The 16,496-nt window shown below is 40.6% G+C and overlaps 2 protein-coding genes across 2 annotated transcripts in view; both read right to left on the bottom strand.

Moving 5' to 3' along the window:
• Positions 1-7,783, bottom strand: part of SLC26A5 (solute carrier family 26 member 5) — a 55,917-nt gene extending 48,134 nt beyond the window's left edge. Inside the window, exons 1-2 of the mRNA XM_004320267.4 lie at positions 7,643-7,783; positions 4,336-4,459 (exon numbers count right to left, since the gene is read on the bottom strand). The gene's annotated coding sequence lies outside the window, so the exon portion shown is untranslated. The remainder of the gene's footprint in view (positions 1-4,335; positions 4,460-7,642) is intronic.
• A 5,541-nt stretch (positions 7,784-13,324) lies between these two features.
• RELN (reelin) overlaps positions 13,325-16,496 on the bottom strand; it is a 516,016-nt gene continuing 512,844 nt past the window's right edge. The window contains exon 64 of the mRNA XM_033862920.2: positions 13,325-14,440. Coding sequence (XP_033718811.1) covers positions 14,344-14,440 — 97 coding nt within the window. The 3' untranslated portion in view covers positions 13,325-14,343. The remainder of the gene's footprint in view (positions 14,441-16,496) is intronic.

Here is a 16,496-nt window from a genome sequence, read left to right as displayed (position 1 = left end):
CTAAATTTTACACAGTAAACGTATTTTCAATATAAAGTATATATAGATGTATGGAGAAAAATGTGAAAGCATTTATCACAAAATGGTAAACAGAGGTTATGTTTGGAATTGTGGGTAATTTTATTTTCTTCTTGCCTGTACTTTCTAGGATTTCCACAGTAGACCCTATTATTTTCATAACAAACATAATAAAAGTAAGTTTTAAGTGCTGATAATAGGATTGAAAGGTACTTTCTGTTATACTTTCAGAGGAGGAGTCTGCAAACATAGGCGACCCTTACATTTGAGAGGAAAGGTGAGATTTATGTTCAGAGACCTCTGAGAATCCCAGATTTGAGAATACCGCTAATTGAGAGATGGATGGACCCAAGCTACCAGGTTTATGTTTTTGTTACATGCTTCACATGCAACCCGAGGAGGCAGGTAATAATTTCTCCACGGCCAGTGACGCATTATCAGGCCCTTTCAGATTTGTTCTCCACTGATAATTGAAACCAAAACCACTACTGCAGGAATCACACACCAATACCACCTACAGGGGCCAGGTAGGTAATGACAATGATTGAAGTGAACCAGGTGAGTCTGTGCCAATCTCAAGAGCACATGCCAAGTCCGAAGTGGTCACTGCTAGTCAGCTCTCACTGAATGTTGGCTTCCATTTTAAACTTTCTTCATACTGAGGTTCGACTGACATATAATAAACTGCACAGATCAGTGTTTGGTTTAATGTGTTTTATCATGCATTTCAGACTACTATGCACAGAACCTTTTCATCATCCAGAATTTCTCCTAGTGGCCCTACCTAGTCAATCCCTGCCACACCCCCATGTCAGGGAGCCTCAGTTCCGATTTCCATCGTCATAGATTAGTTTTGCTCATCCTAGAACTTCATATAAATAGAACATTCAATTTTCAAAGAGAACTTGAAACTGTATTTTAATGAAAACTTTCTTAATTTTTAAATGTTGGAAACCAACACAAATTTTTATAAAACAATATGCAGACCCAACAAATCACACAGGCTACATTCTATTCGCTAGCAATGCAACCACTTTTTGTCTGGACTACAGTATAAACCAAGGATATACATTGTATAAGTTTATTAATTTCTCTCATGATTGTTGGTTTTGGTACTGACCATTTTTGTTTCTTATTGACTAGTGGCACGTTCTTTAAAAAGGAAGGGCAAGCCTAATCTTCAGGGCATCAAGAAAGCAAAGATGGGAAGACTGAATCCCACTCCAGAGCCAACCTTGGGGATAAAGAAACCACAAGGGGAAATATCGGTATCACCTGATTTGATGAGGAAACAAAAACTGGTTAACATCCAGAGGGTGTAACAAACTAGAAACAGAGATCACAGGGCTTCCGTTGTTTTGGCTAACCAGTAAGAAGCCGCATCTTCATTTCACCGTAGAAGTATCACACGGAAAAGGCCCTACGAGATCTTCCCCACCCTCCCAGACTCCATCACACAGCCACCCCTTTCTTTGCTGATTTCATTTCCTTCCACTTCCCCCCTCATCCCTCTGCTCCAGCCACTCGGACCTCCTTGCTGTTTTGTGTATGTGCCAGGCCCACACCTGCCTCAGGGCCACTGTGTTGGCTAGAAAGCTCCACTCCCAGAAAGCTCCATAACCTATTCTTTTCTTTTCTTTCTTTTTTTTTCTTTTTCTTCTTTTTTTTTTATCATCTTTGGGTCTAGTCTCAGGGTCACCTTCTCAGGCCACCTTATTTTAAATATTGCCCAACCAACTCCTACACTGCCTTCCTCCCAGCTTTCTTTTTCTCCACGGCACGTATCACCATCTAACTCACAATGTATTTTACTTCTTTATTTTCTGTCTCCCCTCCTGCCTTCGCAAAAATGAAAGCTATAGGAGGACAGGTGCAAAGCAGAAATTCATTAGACACTTGTTGAATGGTTAAGTGAATCAAGGAAGGAAGGAAGAAACAAAATACCCTGCTAGCTTTGGAGACTGTTGTTAAAAGTGTTCAAGAAAACAGGGACCAGTTAAGAAGATGTTATCATTTCTAATTACCTTGAGGAAGTAAAGATTAAAAAGCAAACTAATGATAATTGAAACCAAAACCTAAGAACCAGACCAACCCTGATTATACTTACTAGCTTCAAAAATTAGATCTGTGGGAGGACAAATGCTTATATATAAACACATAACTGGGTGTTTGAGTTTAGCAAGAATTAAGTTTTTCATTAGATTTAAAGTTATGATGATAAAACCATCTTTTTCTAGCACATTTGTTCCTATCTTAATTCATTTTAAGACGTAGATAAAGAATAAATTGTGAAATAACAAAACAGCCTGTGCCCAATACCACTAAATCTTTGGGAACAATGATCAGCAATAAACATATAAAACGAATCCAATCTTAGAATTTTTTCTGAGTGCAGCCAGCTCTAGGAGGATGGAGAGTGCGGGGCTGAGCTGAATCTGTGGTTCTCCATCACATTTTTGACCCCAGGTAAGGGCAGCTCTGAGACACAAAAGTAAAGAGCCCCAGAGCCAGTAGCTTTCCACTCCAGAAGAAAATATTCCCCAACCTAAGACATTATTTAGGATTAAGTCGGGCTCTGGGATTGGTCAATGCTGAATTAGACCAAGTATGTCCAGGCTGCCAATTCACCCATGAAGATACCACTCCACGTACTGTGTATGGAAGATGCAGGGAACACGTAGGGATCATGGGCCACAAGCCCACATCTACCAACACATCTACCAACACAGAGCAGGTGGGATCCGATTTGCCTAAAGTTTAGAAAACTTGAGAATAAATGTGTAGGAGCTCTAAGACCACTAGCAGAGAGAAAAGAAATTAAGTGTAGCTCCTTGCAATCCATGAGCCTCCTTAGCCTTGTTTTACGTTTCCTTCTTAATGCCTTTCCATCTTTTGTCAACTTAGGTCCATTTCCCTTTACTGATCTGACAGTCACACATACACAGTTTTTTTTCTTCTTCTAAGTGTTTTCGGATACGAAGGGCAGTGGGAGGGAAAAAAGGGTAGGATAAAGAGAAATAAATTTCACGGATTACACTTTAATAACTCCTATCTCTAAACTGAAGAATAATTTTCAAAGTGTGAACATGTACAGAATTTACAATGTAATGGCAACAAGATTAGGTCCCAACAACTGATGAAAGTACACAATGTGCTCTTATCTCAATTCTGGTAACTCGATAGTCTACAACTACTTGAGAAGGTGTGAGGATCATTTTTTTATCTCAGTTTGGACACAGAAGCTCACATTTCAGCAACGATCGATGTGATCATCCTTATCCCTTGCTGACACCTCCCCAACCCCAGAAAGTCACAGATCACCTCTAGGAGAAACTTTCAATAGGCTAGTAAACACTGGCATGGATACCGAGAGAAGAGAGATAATCGTCTCTGGGGACCTTCAGGAACAGCTAATCATTTTAGATGGGCAGAGTTACACCTAATTCAGTCCATCAAAACGAACGAGGTGCCGAGAACTCGCAAAGCATTGTGGGAATATTGAAACCACGAGAAGGCACAGCATCTTCCCTGAATAAATTTAAATTGCTTGATTTGGACTGCTTCTTAGAAAGGTGTGTTTAGGCTTGGTTACCATGGAGTGGACGTAATGCTGGGCCAAGCTACGCATGAAAGCAGATTTTACTGCTTTTAGGTTACACAACCTTAGAATCAGTTCTTAGCGTTTATTTAACCCAGTGATTCTCAATCTTGGCTGGACATTAGTGTTTCCTGGGGGTGTGGGGGGACTTGTAAAAAACAGAGATATCTGGGCCTGCCCCAGACCAATTAAATCAGAATCTCTGACCCAGTGTATACACATATTTTAAATAAACTCTCCAGTTCCATCAAATGCAGGGAACTACACAGTAGTTGAGAACCACTGATCCCATGACACACACTTCATCCATAGAAAAATTACGGTCCAAATAATTTAATTGATTTGTTACTTAACCAAGATCACATACCTAGTTAAGGAGAGAACTTGGATTAAAACCATGATCTCCATTAATTTAGTAATCCAGTTAATGTCTATCAATGACATTCTAGGGTTGTGACCAGTTACCTAGTTGTCACTCAAAGGTAAGATAAGTTAAAACTGGTTCATATCTAAGGATCAGTTAGGTTGGTCCTGATCCAAGTTAAAAGGAGACAGTAAACCGTGATGGTTCTGGCATTCTCTTTCTTACCATTTTCTTCCAAATAGTGCTACATGATATAGGCTTCTGGAAATATTAAGGAATCTTGTAGTCCAGGTAAAATTCATCACTACCTATGACTCACTCTCCCATTTTACTAGTTCCAGGGGCCTCTACTTACCCAGATCCAATGTGCAGCACACAGAGCAGGGGGCAGGGTCCCCAGATGGGAGGTCTAGTGCAGCTCAGTGAAATCCTGATCTGTGAGGCTGAGAGCTGGAGATGGGAGAGCTTGCTCCTTGGCCCTGGGGATAGAAGAAGGAAAGTTAGTCCACTGGTTACTGTTTCTTTTTAAAAGAATTTATGTCCAAAATATTCTTAATGCTGTCCACTCATTCCTAATACTAACCAACTCTCTCCAAGACACAACCACTGCTATCACAGTGGTTCACATTGAATATGGTAATTATATGATATATCTGTCTCCTTCCCAAAGGTGAACTACTAGTATGTGTTGTGTGAGAGTAAGTTCAAATTTTGAACTCAACCATTCCCATATTAGAAAAGTTGGCAGGTGATAAACGGTTCTGAATGAGGCATCAGTGCTAAGAGAAAAATCATCTCAGAAACACTTTCCTTGAGAAGAAAAAGAAAAATTGAAAAACGAGATTCATGATGTTCAAGATAAAAGCTGATCTTGAGCAACTAAAAAATTAATAGGACTAATTTGTCTTCAGTCTTTTACAACTAATTATTACAACAATTATTACTTCCCATTCACAGAACACTTACTCAAAAGGCCAGATATTTATTCCATTTGAAGTAAATTAAAATATATCTACAGTCTGTGGATTTACCCACATCCTTGCTTCATTTCCATTTTCCTCCATCTACCTACCTTCTGACTTATTTACTGCTCCTGTTCTTTTTTTGTTTTTTTAATAAATTTATTTATTTATTTATTATTTTTGGCTGTGCTGGGTCTTTGTTGCTGTGCACGGGCTTCTCACTGAGGTGGCTTCTCTTGGTGCAGAGCATGGGCTCTAGGCGCACAGGCTTCAGTAGTTGTGGCTCGTGGGCTCTAGAGCACAGGCTCAGTAGTTGTGGCTCACGGGCTTAGTTGCTCCACAGCATGTAGGATCTTCCCGGACCAGGGCTCGAACCTGTGTCCCCTGCATAGGCAGGCAGATTCTTAACCACTGTGCCACCAGGGAAGTCCCACTGTCCCTGTTCTTAAGCAAGATACCATGAATCCTCCAAAAGATACACAACATTCTAAATGAGTGTGCATTTTTTCTAGGGATCAAGTCCCTAGCTTTGGCCAGATTTTAAAAAAGGCCTGTCCCCTCCCCAAAAGTCCCCTAGAATACAACTGTTTTCAAGGGTAAAATTGGGAAGCTGATGATGATGTTGATGGCTTCTGGTATCTACAGTTAAAGGTTTTATGAAGTTGGTCTCTGGAACTATCTTTCAAAAGAAGGCTTGAAAGATTTCCTGAAACTGGATCTATCTTCCAAAAGAATGGACTTAGATAAGACAGTTTGGAAAGCACCAGAAATTAAATTTATTCATGCTGACTCTGTCTTCTTTCCTGCAAGATTTCACTAGTTTGAAACCAAAGGAAAGGAAAATCAACATCTAATTTTTCTTGTTGATTTTGACTTCATTAACTTAACGGTAATGCAAAGGCTAAGGAAAACGTACTTTCTTATTTAGTTGTATTACTTAGAAAACCTTTTACTTTGGAATTACTAAAACGCAGACCACCTGCAATGGCACGATAAAATTGCCAAATGATTAAGTTATCAGGGGCTACACATGGCATTTAGCATGAAGAGAAGCCCAACTGTTTTTGATTTTAAATTGAACAGGCACCGCATCTACACCTTACAAATCAGTCCACTGTTGTTGTTGTTGTTTTAATTACAAAGTTCCACCATCTTCCATTCTTCTGCAGCTCTTAGCAAAGCACCTCACACAGGAAAGGTGCTCAAATTCTTGTTGGATTGAGTCAATTCTTTTGGTATCACTCATAAATTAATGAGGAACGTGTAACTCTGTATAGTTTCAGAGTAGTTAAAGAGAAAAAAAAAAAAAAAGAAAGAAATGCTACGTAACAGAATTGGGGCTTCAGGTGTTACTTAACAGGCTAGAATGCTTTCCAACAGTGCACTTAAGATATCAGCCATAGCAACCTTACCTACGAATTCTTCCCCCTGTTTCTTTCTAATGCACATTGGCTTGAATTTCTCTCTCCTGCCTCCCGTCCCCTGCCTGAAACTCTTCAGAAACAAAGAAACACTACAGAAATAATTAGGATTGCCTGGCAAAAACCTATTTCAAATTTCACTTCAGAAAGGCTTATGCATCCTATTGCATGCTTCAAATTCCTCTCCATTTCCAAGCTCACCTTAAATGATACATTTATATAACACTAGAGATTCCCAGTTCTCAGATAAGAAAAAGATGAATCAGTCCACCCTCCACCCCGAAATTGCCATTTTTGTTGTGTTTCCATTCAGGTTTTGAAAGTTTTAGACCCCACATTAATAGGTAGTCCTCATCACGGGGAGGAAAAGAATCTCCCCACCTGCCTCACAGCCTGTGTGACCGCCGCTTTAGGGTTTCCATCCTGCTTCATCGTGGGTCTGGCCCAGAGTGCGCCCCAGCTAGGCAGTCAATGCAAGCGAACTGATTTCCTGCAACTGTTTTACAAGTCAGGGCTTTCGGAGGCCATCATATCAGGGCGGCTATTACGGTAGAGCGCCCACTGCTTAGGCCGGAGACTTGTCTTAGGCGGGAGGCCACCACTACCAAATTCTAGGGCAGGAAGGCTCTCAGCAAGCCCTCCGCTCAGGGAGAGGCCGGAGACCCAAGGTTCAAACGTCCCCTGGGCGCCGGGAGGAGGCGCTGAGCAGCCCAGTTTCCGAACCACAGCTCCCCTGGGGGAACCAGAGCCGTCCAAGCGGCGAGCGCACCCCGGCTCCCGGCTTGGCCGGGGGCGGTGCCGGGCTCCAGGAAGAAGACGAAGGGCAGCACCGGGGCTGGGGTACACGCGGCCTGAGGCTACGCATAGCGGGTTAAGGCGGAGGGTTCTGGGAGCCTGAGAGACTACGAAAACAAAACTGTAAAGACCAGAGGGTTGCGTTAGAACCACAGGGACGCACACGTCCAGTGAAGACGCAAACGTCGGGTAAAGAAGCTGTGCGGCCGCGGCCTCGGGGGGGCGGGTTGGCAAAGGAAGGCGCTTCTTCTGACTTTATCCTGTCAGGGGTGAGAGACGGCCAAGGCGTGGGCACGTCAAATGTTGAATTCGTCTTAGGAAAGGGGTTTTCGGAGAGGTAGAGAGCCCGAGACACAGAGCGGAGCTAAAGACGCCGGGAGAGGCGGCGACGCAGCGAGTCCCGTGGGCCCCCGCGGACCAGGCGGGGGGCGCTCCGCGCGCGCCGCGGCCGCTCCCGCCCCGGCCCCGGCCCGCGCGCACTCACCGGCCGGCGCTGCCCGGCGCTGCCCTGGGCGGAGCCGCCGCCCCGCCGCGCTCCGGAGCCGCTGCCGCCTCGACGCCGCGCCACTGCTCCCCAGACCGGCAGTGGAGGCGCGGCGCCCGGCGCGACCCGTAACCCGAGCCCGCCCCGCCCCCCGCCGCGCCGCGCGACCCCTGCGCCTCAGAGCCTCCTCTCGAACTTCTAAGGTGGAAGGAAAGCCACACCCCGCGCGTCCAGCCCAGCAGTGCTGCGCGAGCCACACCCACGCTCGTCGCCCGCGGCCCACGGACTCCTCAAGATGGGATTCGTGTAGCAAGCAGAATAGACAAGCGAGAGTATTCAAGCGGGAAACATTTCATTGCTTACTGTCATTTTTTTTTAAATGAAAATACCCTAACAGATATTTCAAAATACACTCATTATGGAGACTCACGTTGACACAGGAACAATGACAGTACTGAATTGACAGTGCAGTTGTTTTGTTTTGTTTTTGCGGTACGCGGGCCTCTCACTGTTGTGGCCTCTCCCGTTGCGGAGCACAGGCTCCGGACGCGCAGGCTCAGCGGCCATGGCTCACGGGCCCAGCCGCTCCGCGGCACGTGGGATCTTCCCGGACCGGGGCACAAACCCGTGTCCCCTGCATCGGCAGGCGGACTCTCAACCACTGCGCCACCAGGGAAGCCCTGTTTTGTTTTTTAAAGCTTTGACGAATTGCCTCGGATGAACACTACCTGCAAACATGCACGACAGATTCTTTCCCAGGCATTCGAGTTAGAATTTACAAATCAGCTTTTGTTTTTTATTAAGTAATGCAACATAATATGCAATTTAGGAGAAAGGAATATAAATGGAGGGGAAATGGAGGCTAGAAAGAAGGAAGGGATAAAAGAAGAAGCAAAGAGGGAAGGGAAGAGCCTGTTTTATTTTTAACACCTAGGATAAAAGAGAGCACCGTGGCCAGAGTGCACGAATCCAAGAAGGTGAGGGGTAGAAATGATTTCAATATAAAAACTTTCCTCTGGCTTTGTCTTAGCAAGGATTATGGTTGGCTCATTAGGGTCATTTTTTCTTTCTTTCTGCTTTTGTGCGTTTCCAGAGTGCATACTGTTGTGACACATATGATGAGCTAGCTATTTGGCAGCGGGTCTTAAAGCTGAAAAGCGCGCTTGGAGACCCAGTGGCGTCTGAGCAGAGGCCGGGTATCACCCTCGCAGCGCGGGACGGGAGAGCTGGAAATTTCCTCTCTACTCCATAGGAGGGCACTCTCGTCAAGAGCACCGCACCAGCCTAAGAGTCCTGTGATGAGGAAGTTACTGGTATCTCGGCCTGTGTGTAAAACCAATTTTGCTTTTGTTCAAGCTTTGATCATCTCTGAATAAATCCTAACAGAGTGAGATACTGAGAAGGAATGGGATTCCTGTGACATGAATTTCTATTGTCGTCCATTTGACACTGGTCTTTGCCATCTTAGGAGATTACCTTGTCACACACAGGTCCTGCAACCCAGTACTTAAACTATAATGTACATGGGAATCACCTGAGGATCTTGTTAAAAATCCAGATTCTGATTCAGTCGGTCTGGGTTGGGCCTGAGATATGCACTTCTAACAAGCTCCTAGGTGGGGCTGGTGGGCCGATTGGAGGACCAAATATTGAGTAGCAACACTGTAGACAGGTGGATTATAAACTATTTTTGGAAGTAGTGCTCAGGTACCTAATATAATAACAATTGTAATAGTAATACCGAGTAACACTTATTCAGTGCTTGGCACATGTGCTTGGCATTGTTCTAAGCACCTTACCTGTATTAACTTATATCACAACAACTTTGTGAGTTAGTGCTATTGTTTCTAGTTTAGAGATGAGTTTACTTTCAGTTTGGTGGCTTGATTTAATTTTTGAACTTGTAGATTAACATTGACCTCCAAAGTGAAAGCTATACAAATGTTAATAGTTAGAGAAATGTCTTCCCTCCTTTGTTCCACTCATGCCACCCAATCCCCCCCGGGAAGTAACCAACTTCATGATTTTGTCTTATTCTTCCTGGTTTCTCTCCATAAAGCTAAGCAGGTATAGCTATGTGTTCTGTTTCCTCTTCTTTCTTAAAGAGTGACTGTAAATGCTCTTTTGTGCTTAGCTTTTTTCACGTCCCAATATCTATGGAAATCACTCCATATCACTTCACAGAGATTATCCTCATTCTTTTTTACAGTTACATAATACTCCATTGTGTATATGTACCACACTGTGTTCAAACACTCATGTATGTTTGGATATTTATGTAGTTCCCAACATTTTATAGTTATAAATATTTTATTACAGTTAGGAAATTTAGAGGAAGACCAAATAATCAACTTCGAATCACCTAAACTATGAACATGAAAGAAATTACATTAAAATTAGGAATGCCTGGGTCTCTTCAGTGTTTAAGGGAGTTGTTTAGTTTTTGTTACGGTGATTGCAGAGGTGGTGAAAAGCGCCTGACTTATCATAGTATGTCTGTTTTCCATGGATAGTAACATTAAGGGATTCTTATAATAATTTTGCTGTAAGTTAGTTTACTGTCTCTAGATTTACTGAGGCAATATTTCTTACACACAGTTTCTGTGCCTTTTTATTATTCACATGTATGTCCATATATTATTCAACCAGTATTCTCTCCATAAAAGTCATGTTTCCAGACTTAACTTTTCTTTCTCTGCTGTATTGGCATGGTTTCTGGACACTGGAACCAGGGGCTGGAATAAGGTAATAAGGCCGCTGGAGAGAGGCAGACTTTCCCATTGTCATTGCATGGTCTTCTGTGTCTATAAAGACAGCATCCATTTCCATCCATGTTGGGTTTAAAAAATACTGTAAAAATTCATTTATAATAAGCACCCAAAGGACTAAATAGAAGATACAGTTATGATGACAAGCTCCTCTCACCTCTGAACTGGGATTCTTTCAGTAACAGCTATTTTTTTTCTTTTCCTTCTGCACAATAAATAAACACATAGTCACTTTTTGTATTTACTACTATATTTTGTATGTGAAGCAGTTTGTAGTTTCTCTAGAGAAGTATGAATCCTTGGCAACATTCTTACCAGACAACTTAAAATTATTCCTCAGCTGTTGTCGCAAATCTACCTGTTAATTCCAGTCTCCCAGCTTCTTTTCTTAACTCCAACCCCTCTCCACACTCTGGTCAGAGTGGACTTATCCCGGTGCCTCCTGGGGTAAAGCTGAATTTTGTTAGTTTGAGAAAGTACTCCCCTTCCCTCCCTCCTAAGGCCCCCAGCAACCCTGGACCCTGACGTCTCTCCAGGCTGCTCCCCGGCACCCCTCCTCAAATACAAATGAGCTTTGACTCCCCCAAGGAGCCAAGCTGCTTCCCGTCTTTGCATTTTTGCACACGCTGCTCTATTGCTAGAATATATTTCCCCATTGAATCTGCCTGACAAAGCCTATTTATTCTTTTCTTTTTTTTGGCCGTGTCACACAGCTTGCGGGATATTGAAACCAGGCCCCCAGCAATGTGAGCGCCGAGTCCTAACCGCTGGACCGCCAGGGAATTCCCTATTCTTTTTCTTTTTTTGCTATAATATTTAGATCCTCACATGAGAACAGAAATATGACAAGCCCATTTGTACGCACACAACTCATTCAAGTCTTAACATTATATTATCTTTTGACATTTAAAAAAGAAATAAAATATTTTAGATACAATGTCTTCCACATCCCCCACTCTGATCTTATTTCCTCACCCGAGGTAACTACCATCATGCATTTGTATGTATCACTCCCATACATGCTTTTATAGTTCTGCAACGTATGCATGTATTCATAAGCAATATACAGTATTTGCAAGTTTTAATATTTGATAAATGGCATCATACATTTATAATTTTGCAACTTTTGTTGTTATCGTTAATAGGTATACTCTAAGTTTATCCATTTTCACCACCAATGTTCTATTATGCAAATAAATCACAATTTATCCATTCTCTTGTTGATGTACACTTGGATTGCTTCCCATTATTTGCCAAGTAATGCTGCTGTGAACATTCTTGCACAAATCTCTTTGTGTATACATGTGAGAGTTTTACTACGGTAAATACCCAGAAGTAGCTTCGTCATGCTGTATACACAAATACAATTTTTACTGATATTGTAACATATTCAATGTTACTAATACTATACTACTCTCTACAAAGATTTGTATTAACCGTATTTTCTTATTTTCAGTATTCTTGATGTCCTAGCATCTGGGGTCTTGCTGACATATACAATTTGCTGTCAAAAATATCAACTGGAAAACATTAAAATGAATGGGTACATGTTTTAAGTGATCCCCTCTAATTCTTTCTTTAACCTTGGAACATAAGGAAGAGAGTACTAGTGACAACCTCAGTTTGGGGAATTTTTAAAGTAATATAGGTGTTATTTCTTAGGTAAAAGGTAAAATATGTGTGATATTGAATATATTTAAATTAGATATGAGTGTAGTTTACATTAAAATGTACAGTGAATAAGAGACAACAGTGTAGAAACCATGGAAACTTGGTCATACAAATACTTTTTATCAGTTACTAAACTTTGTTTCCTTTAGCAAGATAGGTCAGTTGAGCCAACAATACTTGAATTCCTACTTTAACTGTGTTTTCAAATTAAATAAACCAATAGATGTGAGTCCCAACTTATGCTATTAAAATTTCGAGGAGATGAATTGGTGGGGAGTTCAAATCCTGTTCTGACGGCGAGACACATGGATGGGAGCACTGAAAATATCTCAGCCGTAGGCAGGGGGTAGTTCTATGGCACATATAAGTTACTTGGAAAGATGAGGCTTTGGGAAAAATTCAACCCCTCGTACCAATGAAAAAAATGAAACAAAAATACCACCAAATGGTGAACCAGCAGCAGATAATTTGTGAACGAAGAATCAACAATTAAGATACAATATTTAGAAATATTTATGGGCCACATATGCACCGAATTATACAATATGTCATATATTAGGTAGAAAAAAGAAGGCCTTGTATCTCCAAGGCAATGATTTACAATGGATTTGATACCAGACTCAAAATAAAATTTAACTAAACTTCTCAGTGAGATCATCCCTTATCCTTTCAATGGGAAATCCAATAATTTCCAATCTCATTGGAGATCATCCAATGAGAAATACTACTGCCACTCAGCCCTTTATTACCTGGGTATATTTTTTTAGCCCTCTGGAAAGCCAACAAATTCAACAATATCAACATACTTATTTTTTTGTAGATGTTAAAAACAAGCAGGGAAAATGTCTCAATCAGCATTTTTATCCTCAACACTTAGCACAGTGCCTGTCAAATAGCAAGTACTCAGTAGATATCTGCTGAATGAATGCATGAGTACTTATTATGAGTACTTATTATGAGCTAGGAATTATGTCAGCAGCTAACAAAATTTTCAGGAGTTAAATAATTTTCAAAATTCTCTACTGGCTTTTCTTAGTGTAATTACAGAGTGAATAATAGAAAAAAACTGAGTAAGAGAAAAATGGCAACATTGAGAGTGTGGCTTCATAATTGCTATTATCAATGATGAAACAAAATAAAAAAACAGTAAATATATTTGACACTGTTCTTTCCAAACCTGACCAGGCTTACAAATCCTACAGAAAATTTAATTAACAGTAAATAAAGACAAATGAACTTCCAATGGCTTTTGAACATAATTTTTATTTAAGCATGGGCTTTTAGCATGGTTCACCCTAGAGCACAACCTTTTCGTTAAGTTAATAGAGAGTTCAGGGCTACCGGGCCATTATAATGTTGCTGGTGTTGGTACAACTTCATCAGAAAGGTATGACTATGACCCGCAGGAAAAACAATCCACAAAGAGAACACAATGAAAACATCCACTGTTTCACAAATCACTCTGTTACCACAGACACAAAATGGCAGTTACTGTTAGTAAATCAGCCACAGAACACTTTAAAAGAATCTTTAGACAAGGAAATGGGAATTCCTTTGTGGGAGACAGGGTCTTCATCCACAATTTTTAATTAGAAAATATTTCAAGGTCAGGCATCTTTCTTATCCACAAAACAACGCTAAGCCAACATACATTTCAAGGGGTGTATTAAAGGAGATACCATATCTTTACAACTATCCTCTTGAGTAGGTATTTCAATGAATTTTCTGCAGAATATAAGTAGCCTGAAATTCAGCAGCAAAATATTGCAACATAAGTAAATACAGTGTCAATGTGTTGTTATATTGTAGAAGAGAATACATAAAGGACAAACAATGATAATTTAATCATATGAAACATGATACATAGCTGAAATACAGTCCACTTAAATAGCTTTGTGACCAAGAATGTTAAATACTGTACTAAATGCCATTTTAAACATAAAATCTCTTAAACTTTTGTGCTTAAACTTTTTTTTTCTGTTAAACTATTTCTTATTTTCAATACTGCCACTGTAACTGATATTACCACAGATCACAATTTGCACAGACACATCAACATGAAGACATTTACTTATGAGAAAATAAGTCACTTGTCATTAGTTCACAGTGTGGGAAAGTGGTGTATACTCAGTCTTGAGAAGGGCTTTCAGTTAATCACCAAGTCCTTCACAGAAATTTCCTGATATCAGATGCAGTACAAGATTTAAAAGAACGGAAAACAACACATCACAAGTTGGAAGGAAAAATAAACTTTTTGATTCCTCATGGGTATCGTCTAAGTGACCTTCGTCTTCTGTTGTAGAAGTGCCTGAGCCCATGTTGTCGTGAAAAATTCATCATGTAATTTTGTTTGCGAGTGCTGTTAAAATCAGAAAGGATAGAGGCAGGGGAGGGAAAGGAGAAAGAGCATGTAAGTCCCATCATTGAAAGCACAATCTAGGACCTTAGTCTAGGTCCTAAGTTACCCTGATACTTATTTGAAAATTTTCAGGGTTAACAGGTCATGCTGACATTACCACCCCAGGACAGAAGAACTAAAGGCTGACACCTGAATTCACTGCCTTTGGCCTTGAAGAAATCCCCTTCTTTTCATGAGTGAGGTCCGAACCAGAAAAAATGGTAAATTCTCTTGATTCATTGCAAAAGTGGACTGAAACTCTTTGGATCTTTAATTTTATTCTTGAACTCTTTCTGAAAACATTTACTTGGATGGAGTTCATTTGAGACTAAGTGCGTGCTGTATCCATTACCTTATTTAAATACACCTTTAACAAGTAGAAAGCATAATTTGATTCTTTCAGCAAACATTTTCATTTAAAGCTTAAAAAGCAGAAACAAACAAAAGGAAAACAAACTTGTTATCTGAATCAGCTTGACCTTCCTATTTTATGCAGTCTCAGGGGCAAAATAAGGAAGTAAGTTTTTTTCTCATAAGGTCGGATTCCACTGCCTTCCTCAAACAATAAGCAGCTTGGGTCATATTCTATACACATGGCCTTATGAAGGAGACACCCCACTAAAAAAAGATCATAAAATACTAAGAAAGTGTAATTCAATGTATAGATGTAAATATATGTGTATATATTCCCCCCATGTATGTACATACACGTTCATGCATACATACTCTACGTGAAGCTGATAAAAATACTGAAAATGGATTTTAGGAGCCTGTAGGAATATGCACGATACTGGTAGAGACAGCTGTTAAAGTTCTGGTAAGGAAAATGTAATTTAAAAAGGATCATTATCCATAAGGTCACTGACAAGAATCAGACTCCTTTCACACATGGACTGGAGTGACAACATGTCTCTATGTAGCACTGAAGTGTGGTTTTTAAGTGTGAGCCTCTTAGTGTTTTCCAAATCCACTGAGTCTCTTGAATACTGTCTGGTCCTAAAGTCTTTTCCTCCTTAATTTTATGGGAACACAAAATGCGTATGGAGCAGGACAATGTCATGTGATGTGCTATCACCATGAAGGTCAGTCATGAACTTGAGTGACCATGAACTTGAGTCACCGTGAAGAGGTGGGAATGGATAATTTTGCACCGAGCAGTGTATTCTTCTGAGTTATTAATGATCAACAGACCAGGCAAGGTGTAAAATGATACTGTTTTACCTAGGATATTATCCTAACACTTGTAACATACAGAAACCTTTAAAATAGGATTTTCTAGATGTTTGATCATTCGAAAAGAAGATTTATAATAAAATCTCTGAAAGGAAAATGCATAAAGTGAACTTCATCAGATATGTTTAATCAAAAAGCAATAGTATCTGTGCTGAAAACTTGATAAAAAGAAGACATCACATTGATATATATTTTGCAAAATAAAGTGCTAATAACTTTTCACCCTGGATTTCTATACTATAAAAATGCTAACTAGAAACTATAGAATGGAAACAAAATATACTCTGAAGACACTGTAGAGAAAAAGAAAAAAATCAGGTTTCGTCTTCAGGTAGCTTGACTATCCTCCTTGCTCCCCTGTATCAACCAAGTTGACCCGTTTCAATGTCACAGTTGAAGAAGGAAATGAATGTATCCATTATTCATCAGCTGCTATAAGTACTAGTTGCTGCCTATGTAAAGTCTAGTTACAAAAAACGGACAACGACCTAATGTATTGAACTAATCAAGTGTCAGGAGAAAGAATCCTCTCACCTCTTTGGTCACAGAAGATTGGGACTGGCACTAGCTGTCTTCCTGCTAGCATCCTAGGACATCTTGTGGCCCTTTCCCTGAATTTCCCTGAGCTATTACAGTGGCCCCCTAAGCTAGCCTCCACATTCTCTCCCCTTATGAAAGAAACACCACTGAAAAGATACTATGAAATACTAAGAAAGTATCACCGAATGTGTAATTGTATGTATGTGTGTGTGTGTATCTTCCCACACATACGTACAATTAATTT

The sequence above is a fragment of the Tursiops truncatus genome, chromosome 9, assembly GCF_011762595.2.
Source record: "Tursiops truncatus isolate mTurTru1 chromosome 9, mTurTru1.mat.Y, whole genome shotgun sequence".
In the NCBI taxonomy this organism is placed as follows: Eukaryota; Metazoa; Chordata; class Mammalia; order Artiodactyla; family Delphinidae; genus Tursiops; species Tursiops truncatus.
The sequence above is the reverse complement of the archived record's forward strand: the minus strand, read 5'-3'. Positions and strand labels throughout refer to the sequence as shown.